Source organism: Esox lucius, chromosome 1, assembly GCF_011004845.1.
Source record: "Esox lucius isolate fEsoLuc1 chromosome 1, fEsoLuc1.pri, whole genome shotgun sequence".
NCBI lineage: Eukaryota > Metazoa > Chordata > Actinopteri > Esociformes > Esocidae > Esox > Esox lucius.
Window position 1 is genome coordinate 17,389,105 of NC_047569.1, and position 9,683 is coordinate 17,398,787.

At 38.4% G+C, this 9,683-nt stretch overlaps 1 protein-coding gene across 1 annotated transcript in view; it reads right to left on the reverse strand.

Annotated features, from left to right (window-relative positions):
* Positions 1-9,683, reverse strand: part of nf1a (neurofibromin 1a) — a 79,643-nt gene extending 69,960 nt beyond the window's left edge. Inside the window, 1 exon segment of the mRNA XM_034291578.1 lies at positions 9,219-9,683. Within this exon segment, the coding sequence (XP_034147469.1) occupies positions 9,219-9,278 (60 nt within the window). The 5' untranslated portion in view covers positions 9,279-9,683.

Below are 9,683 nucleotides of genomic sequence, written 5' to 3' on the forward strand. Positions count from 1 at the left end.
GAGTTGGGAGAGTAAGATACAATGTTTGAGTAAGAGTAGAGAGATGCGGGAATTATAGACGGCCTGTGTAAAGACGGTTACAGGGCTTTTATAACAGTGTTGGGCAGGTGTTGGCCCTTTGTATTGTTTGAGTCAGTAGGTCCCTCAACAGTTAGTCAACCCACAATCCAGAACTAGGAGAACACTCACTAAAAATGGAAAACTATGTGTGTGTGTTTAAGCATTATGGGTTAGTTTAAGGCGTTTGGGGTAGGTTAAGTTTAGGCATAAAAGTTAGGTTATCTTATTAAAATGAGTTCAAATACACTTTATGAACACTCCAAGGAAGTGTAAGGCATTTGAGGAAGTTCTATAGCAATGTATAATTGACTCTGCATAAGCCGGCATCTTTCCGGTTTGCACGTTACCAACATCTTACATGTTTACCGCATATTGTTCTAACAATCTGTTTCGTTGTATTACATAGATATCTGGTCTCCCATACCCAATCCCTTGTTTTTTTTCCAAGGAAACATGAAAACAGATTTTGTTATCAAGACGTGACTCAGATTAATGTATGACCAAAACATGAAAAAAAAAAAACAGAGAATTAAGCAAAGATGCTTAAATATGCAAAATACTTCAATTTGAACATTTATTCTCCTTTTTCCTCATGAGAAATATACCTTTGAGAATAGTTAACTGTGGGTTAAAGAGTTACAGAACATCACAACTTTTAGCAAAATATATATTGTTTACTCAAAAAGGTTTCTTAACTTAAAATGTGCCCAGAAACAGCGCATTGAGTTCAAAAATCTTGCAAGCTTGTGTGTGTCTAGAGCAGAGATGTCAAAACAGTTCCACGGAGGGCTGTGTGTCTGCGAGTTCTCAGTCTCACCTTGTACTTGACTGATTAATTAGATTACTAATTGGTTAGTTTCTACCCTCATCTCGTTGTTTAGGTCTGAAGTGGGAACCAGTTTCTAAGAAAAACCAAAAACCTGCAGACACTCGACTATCCGTGGAACCGGTCTGACACCCCTGGTCTAGAGTATAGGATGATGGCTGCAGTTCAAAAGTGCAAGGAATGTTTTCCTGCCACACATTAGGTCCCCTGTTCCCAAATGAACAATGTCTTACGCCACAGCTTATCTGACCCTGGTTCCTGACCAGATGACTAAGTTCATGGTTACGATTTAACCTTAATCACATGGATGCATCCAGCAGGATAAAGCTCCATATTCATGTCCAAAAGTATGAACTGTCTCAGAATAGTAGACATCTTCAGGATGACACGAAACAGGTGGTTAGCAGCATGACTCTACCAGGGCCTAATCTGCAGCAACAGCAAGATGCCATAGCATCAGCATGAACTAACATCCCTATGGATCCTTGCAGAATCCATGATCAAAATAATGAAGGCTGCTCTGGACAAAACCGGGCCAGACGCTGTACGGATAGTAGCCCAGAAACACACCTCCACACACAGGAAGTGCCGCGCCGCACCCCTTGTGCTATGAGGGAACCCCGGACCTGTGGAAGTGTGTCTCGGGGCAAGGAGCAGAACAAAAGAAGCCCTGTGCTCAGAACCTTGCCCAGCCACAACCCTAGAACACACCCGCAGCTGTACACCTGCAGGCTACATCTGTCCTCACACGGGCCAACTGGACCAGAGTTTGTGGGCAAAAAGAGGCCTTATATACTTGAGTAGAGGTGTGTCTGGCCAGTGTGTATGTAGAGCAAATAGCTGGGAGCGTTAATGACTTGGGCCCTATAAAATCAGTTGTTTTTATTGCATGGTTTAGTTCTACTACACCCCCAGAATTTCATCTCTAGTTTTCTAGGTTTCCATTTTCTAAATGCTTTCACTCAAAATCACTCTTTTGACCAGACCAACTACATTGAAAGATCACAATGCCTAAAGAGGAATACAAATATCTCCAAAATGTCGAAGTTCATAAATAGCTTGAATTGTTGTACTATTTCTCCACGCACGATTTGCTCATTCAGGTAGAGTAGGGTCAAGCTAGCATGACTGCAGCATCTTCTGGTTATAATGCTCTCTCCCCACTAATGCGATTTGACAGAACTTTGTGCAATAATGTTTATTTATGTGAAAAGGGAATCTTCTGCCACACTGAAAACACAACACTGGCAAACCACAGTCCTTGAACAGCTTAGGAGGCCCAAGATATCAATATGGATCCACTTAATCTACAATGCACCATCAGAAAGACTATTCAAATCACAGAAAAACTTGCAGCATGCACTTGTACACCTCAAGAAAGGTCTAATGCGTGTCGTCCTACACTATATGCCACAATAATGTCACTGGTAGCTAATTAATTAGAATGAACAAGTGACAACGAGAAAACAATCATGAGCAAATCAGCTGGTTAGCTAGCTAATGATAATGTTAGCTGCATATAGCTACTTGATGTGCCGTTTAACATAGAATATGGCACAGGAGCTCATTTTCTTAATCCAGCACACCCTGAATGTGAGAGCATTGTGGCAATCCAGATTTGCGCCACTTCTTATACCTTAAAACTGTAGCTAGTTAGACTTGGTGGTGTAAGTTGTTTAAATTAATTGCACTGTAATTCTATTGAGAAGTTGGGTTTGAATTTGCCTTAAAGATGCTGTTTTATTATGTCTTAACCTTAATCTTCAGTTGAATGTGTCTGTTGTAACTGTCAAAAAGATATTAGCATAAGCTGTCAGCTTGCTCCAATTTCCAATACTTGTATTAGCCTGGTTGAATTTGTTTAGGTTAGAGAAAATATATAATATAAACCTGGAGGTCCCAGGACCTGAGAAGAAAAACATTTGTAGGAGGAAAAGAAAACAAGACAAAAATGTCATGATTTGTTGTCAACTAAAACAGAATTTTAATTGAATAAAAGTAGACTAATGGCTCAAAATGACTATGATGCAATCTAATCTAGCTGTCAGGTTATAGTTTTACCACATGCAAGACAGATTTCTGAAAAATTTATTCCATATCCCTGTTTAAAATGAGCTAAATTGCCAAGCTAGTTATCTGATAAGGTTACCTAGAGTGGTCAACACACGTGTTTCTGATGCTCCCATTGCAGACACTAGGGGACTGAAATACTCCTTTAACTGCAGCACTTGATTTAGATATAGATTTAATGTATACCCTTTCACTCATTCTGAATATTGATTCTGTGACTGTCTGCATTTTATTGGGCTCTAAATAAGCAGTGGGCAGCAGCAAGGTTTTCTTCATGGATGACTCGTCCTGATGTGGAATGGGCTCTCCCTCAAATCCATGTGAGGCTATAGAAGTTCCACATCCAGACCAGACTCCAACAAAGTGATGAACAGGGCATGGGAAAATGGTAACTCATAAGTCCTAACCATGGTTAGGAAAACAATCAGGTTAAGGCCTGAATCCATGGTAAGGAATAGACTAGTGCTGCTTCCTATCTTGATCCTCTCTACCACTTGGGAGAAGCCTGGGCCTGGGAAGGAAAGTCAGGAGGAGGAGAGTCTGCCATCTGAACTGAGGCACACACACAACCTACACAGGCCCATCCCTGCTTTATATCCTTCCCATCCAGTTCAGTCTGTCCGGGACTACAGACAGTAAGCACTTTGTTACACAGGCTGGGATTGGAATTCCTCAAAGGTCACAGAGCCATCTCTTCCCTTATGTGCACTTTGGCAGAGCAGACTGACATTGTATACTTAAACACCAAAGCACTGTGAGCACATTACATGATCTGGGGAAACCAGGAAAATGAGTGGGAGAGTGAATGAGAGGACTCAGCCAAAAGAGGAAATGTAATAACAGTGAGGCTTATTTTTCATGAAGGGAACTACCAGGTTTCCCCACACGAGACAGACCACTTGCATAAAGAAGTATTCTCTATAATTATTTAGGACAATTCAAAATCCAATTATTGTCATTCGAATAGAATATTCTTGGAATTCCACTGATTCATTCATTGAAGGAAACCTATAAAAAGATAATGTTGGTATGTCTGTTTGATCAATTATCATCAATATTAGCCTGTCAATATTTAATAATCCTTATTATTCAGTGTCACCTTGTTGATGTACATTCAATATGCAGCTAGATATCTAAAAACTGTAAAGGTGACACTGAATAAGATGGGTTTTAAAATATTGACAAGTACAGACACTCAGCTTATATTTGAGGGTATTTGTTGTACATATTGTTTTTACCATTTAGAAATAACACGCTTTCTACATTTTCTGCACCTTTATGACTGGGCTACCACGCCAAATGCCACTCTGACTGTCCAATGTATAAAGCAAACACCTACGAAGGGGCGCAATGCCATATAAGAATTCCTTGGAAACGTAAACAAAAGAAACATATATTGTGTATTCAAAGTTTTCAGGCATATTTATTGCAATTTTGTATTTCTTCGCAAAAATTAATACCCATACATACTCAAACAGTAACTAAATATATTTGAATATTCAAATAACCTTGCACGTCTCTAATGTTGAAATATGGTGGAGGGAGTGCATGTGTGGGACAAGTATGGCTGCCACTGTAACTGACTGATGTGTCTTCATTGATGTACTGTAGGCTAAATGCTGAAGGGAGCAGCAGGATGACTTCTGAAGTGAACAGAAACATCTTGTCTCCTCGGGTACAACCAAATGCCTGAAAACTCATCTGATGGAGTTCATGATGGAGCAGGATGGTGAACCCAAAACACACTGTCAGCACCAAATTGAGCATACCTACACATGCTACAGAAAATAATGAAGGCAATGAAACAAGCAGAAACTGATAATGGCAGCAGTAAATGTTTGGCAGAGCATCGCCATGGATGACAACCAGGTGATGTACCTGGTAATGTTTTTGGGACTTAGTTTTCAGGAGATATGGATATGGGACCAGTACAAAACATGAATACAAATGGAGGGACTGCACTTTAACCTGAATATCATTGTCATGACATCTTCTTCCGCTTCATCCGGGGCCGGGTCGCGGGGATATCATTGTGAAATTTCAAATACACTTACTATTATAAACATTTGGAAATGACTAACTAATGTGCATGATCAGGTTGACTTTCCCACAGGATCACGCTTGCCATAAATTCAAACATCAGCAGTAGTATTTAAACGGTCTTGTTGATTGGAGGCATCTCCTCTTCTGTCAACTCGGCTGCTCTACGGGGTGTGGTGGGGTGGTACAGGAGGTGTGGTGTAGAAGATTTAGTTTCCATGACAATGCAAAAGCACTGCTTAAGTCATGGACTGAGGTAGAGCACAGACAACAAGCCGACTGGACAAAGCCCAGATGTCAAACACTACTAGGTTGAGGTTCTTCCATTTTATTAAACGAGTACATCACACTGGCATCCACATTACCACTCTGTCTCTCTGGTGGGGAAGCTTTTTATATTTGCATTCCATTACAAACAGAAACATTTACCGGGGGTGTAAAAAGTACAAAGTACAAGAAATCAGCTGTAGGGCCTTTTAAATCTGTTTAATTTCTTTGTGATTCTGTTTAAAATATCACACCTCCTTATAAACGCCCTTGGCAGTAGAGTGCACAGGTTTGTTTTGGGAGGTTTTTCCACCCACATAGGGCCGTAATTCCAAATTATCCATCCGCAACCACCAGACTATGGATAAAGTTTATAATTAATATATAACCAGTAATTAATTAAAAAGGAAGAGTGAAAATGTTTAAATTAAGGTCACTGGTTAGTTCTGAAGTCCTTTTACCTGGCCATTTAGGTCTAAATTACAAATATCCCAAATCTGGTGAACACAACAAAATACTTTCAATTTGTACTTTTTAAACCTCTGCCATTTAGAAATCTGAAGATGCGTGCAACTGTAGATAGCCTTATTTTTCAATGGCCACAATACTTTCAGTTTCGGGGGAGAAATAAAATAATCTGATTTTGACCATGAACTCTCCACTCATAAAGGCTGCACATACAATCCAGTGACTTAGAGGCCACTCAATGAACTTAACAAATGAGGTGGAGTTAATCCTTTATTACACTTCCATCAAACTGTAATGAGCTGAGCAGAGCCGCTAAGCCTGAGAATAATCACCATGCTGTGTTAGGTTACTCAGTAGTCTCTACAACCAGAGGCCCAGAAGTAGGCAACTCAAAGGTAGGGTAATCCTATTTACTAAGTGCACATACCCTTAGGTCTACTAACATCTAAAAAATAATATATAATGTTCTACTTCATGCCAATCTGAGCCCATTATTAAGTTATGGGTGTGCAAGTACTTCCTGACAGTCAATTTAGAAGTTAAATAATAAATGAAAAATAATTGGGCTTTCTTGTGTAAATACTCATACAAAGTTTAGGTAGGTCATTCATTCTTCTAATCAGGTGTATATTAACATTTTACGTTAATGTAAAATGTTAATATAGAATAATCTGACATAAAATAAAAAGACGTTTTTCATGAGCTTGTGCTGACACTACCATGTGACAGCCAATACCATAACTACTTTGTGAACTGGAAAAACATGCTAGATGTCAAGCCGACATAACTCACATGTTCCAATACATTTGGTGTGCAGTTGTCTGCTTTTTAGAGAGCACATTGTAGTTCATGGCATGAGTTGCATTTTTGAAGGGAGAAATCCTTCATCTCAATTGCATGGTTGAGTTGCATGTGAACCAAAGTTAGCACCACCAATCTGGTAAGCCAGTTGTGCACTTAGAGTTTGTCTACAATCAAGTAGCGCCAGTTAACTGAGCAGCATTCACTATATCACTGATGGACCATGCCTAAGTTAATATATTAAATATATCTATAAAACCATTGTTCATAATGTTTGGGGAAAAAAAGTGATGACCATTAAAATTTTATATGTGCAAATGTCAACAATAAATGCTTTATGCAGTAATTAAGGATTTGTCCATAATTTCTCATTTATTTCTGAGCATTTTCCAGAAATTATTAGATTTTTTTTTAATAACTCAAGTATTTAGATTCTAAGCTTTTAAATGACTCAAATGTCATCCTTTTTAAACACCTGTGTATTTAACACTATATCTGGAAATGGGCTAAGTTGGAACACCCATGTGCTTAAAGGGGTACACTTGGTACCCATTAAGCCCAGGCTATGATAAAAATGTTAATTAAAAAATAATATATTCATAAAACTTCATTCATAAATCTTTTAAAAGGTACAAATTGTAAGATTTTTTTTACTGTGCTGCTAGCATAAATGACCAGAAGACATCTGCAGGGAATGTTTTAAGCTAAGTGCCTGAGATAGTCCCCATTGAAACTTTATCGCCACTCTGTAAGAGTTTGTGCATGCCTTGCTCTGCAAACTCTAGCAGGCAAAATAAATAACCATTTTAAAGTGTATAGTCTAAACAACTTGTATACAAAGGAGTCTAAAGAAGTTGAAAGAAGGAAGCAGTGCTTTTACAGCCACATAGTTGAAATAACCATGCCAAAAGAACCAGTTCAGTCTCTTGGGTGATTTTTGATGACCAAAACAGACATAAACATGTTGTTTCCAATGGATGAGATTATGAACTAGAGCTACAATACTAATATACAAGTTCTGAATCAACAACACGTTCAACAGGAGAATTCTACATACTTACAAAATGATAATGCTGACTTGATAATGGCTGCTGTTGAGAGGCAACAATGTAAACAGTGATGGACTGGCTAGACAACCTGACCCAATGATTCATGCAGCTTCAATTATCTTTGGCACATTTAATACAAGTAGACTAAGTCTGAGTACAAGTCTTTTTAGCTAACATTCCAATCCTTGCCACTCCTTGTCAATTTCAAAGAATAGCCTTTAGGCAATCTGAACATTCAATATGCAGCTGGATTAAAAGCAGGCAATACCATTCATATTTTCAATAACAACATGTTCAGAATAGAAAAATAATTACAATTATAAACAACGTCATAAACATAAAATGTAGAAGTTAGCTAGGCAAGTTGTACTTTTAAGGTTTAAAATTTAGACTTGAGCGGGCAACTTTTGACAAAGTGGTTTAATTTGAACAAACAAAAAATAGTTGCTTCGTAACAAAATTAAAGCACCAACATTTGGATCATTGCTGTGATTGGAGGATATATGTCAGGTTTATCCAATTAGGATCAAATCCACCTGTTCTCAAGTTCAATAATGTCAGATGAGATAATCAATTATAATTATAATTACTTATTAAATTTAGCACTTTCAATTTCATAGCACTTTCAGAACATAATCAAGCAATACGTATATAACAGGCTAGGAAAATGAGGCTAGGTCTTTAAACATACCATCTTCCAAAAATGGTGAGCTTATGCAGAGATGATGGTAAGTATGTTTGAAAAATCTCTGGATCCAGCCTGGTCTTAAAAATACTGCTGAAAGGTCAGACCTTTGACACGACATTTTGGCAAGGCATGTAAGCTGAAGAGACTGATACCCAAACTAAACCAAAGTTGATTGCCTTGCCAATTTCACATATGCTGTTGTGACCATGAGTAGATAAGCATGAATGGAAATAATATTATTTTAAGGAAGAAACTCACACTGTTTTTGGTAAATGACAACAATATCACAGACATCTGCACATTACTCTGAATCCAAGTTCATTAATTATCTTAGTGAGCCATTAACCCAGAGCAGAAACATGTTCATGATGCTAATCCACAATCATCAGACAAGCAAAATAATGTGCTCCTTGATTTCTTTTGTCAGCTGTCCATATAGCTGACTAAAACGAATAAAGAATAAGACTCAATCAGCGCATTTTGCAGTCACACCTTATTTGTTTACAATTACCTAGCTAGTTAGCTGACTGTGTGGTAGATAGCAGTTAATGACATTTTCCTAAAATATTCTAGCTACCTAAAGTAGCATAAACGGACAATTATCAGTTGTTTGTAACCTCTCCTACCTATCTTAATGCAGTGTGTTTATATTTTATTACCAACATTTTGAAAATATATGTTTGGCTAACATTAACTAGCTTGAAACAGAGTTAGTGTCATGGTTATTTTACTAGCCAGCTAAAGTCACTTGCATGTCTCACATTATCCTAGTACTTCTAGTAAGCTGCCTAGTACTTGTATACTACGGTGGATAAACGGATAGCAAATTATCACACGTTGCATTTAAATCAATTATTTCTGCACCAGGACAAGCCATTTACATAACACATAACATTCACAGTTTGCAGTTTCAGTTAGCTTGATAGTCCCCTCTCCCAACTCATATTACCTGCTCGTCGAATCTATTTATCACGGCCTGAACCCATTCCACTGGTTTATGTGCCGCCATGGCCGAGCGGATGGAAACCGCGATTTACTGCGTGCAATTCCAAAACCAATATCGTTGTTCGTGGCGATGTTTATCCAGGTACCAGTGCAAAAACCTCTGTCTGAAGAAGACAGTACAGGTTGGTTATTTTTTCAAGTTTTACCATGCCTCCATGACACACCACCGGAAGTATTCCCAGCGAAATCGTGAAACCGAACAAGTACGAAGGGGGAGAAGAGATTGGTGGAGCAGATGCGCGTGCGTCGCGTGTCTATGTCGAAGGTAGGATGCGCAAAAACATTTGCCATGAAATGTAGCTAATATTTTAGCATGTCCCTAGCTATCTTGAATGGCTACCCTCCAAGTGAAGTATGTGTTAACCATTATGTTAGTGACCAAAGGTATCCAGCAGTTTCTGTTTTAACT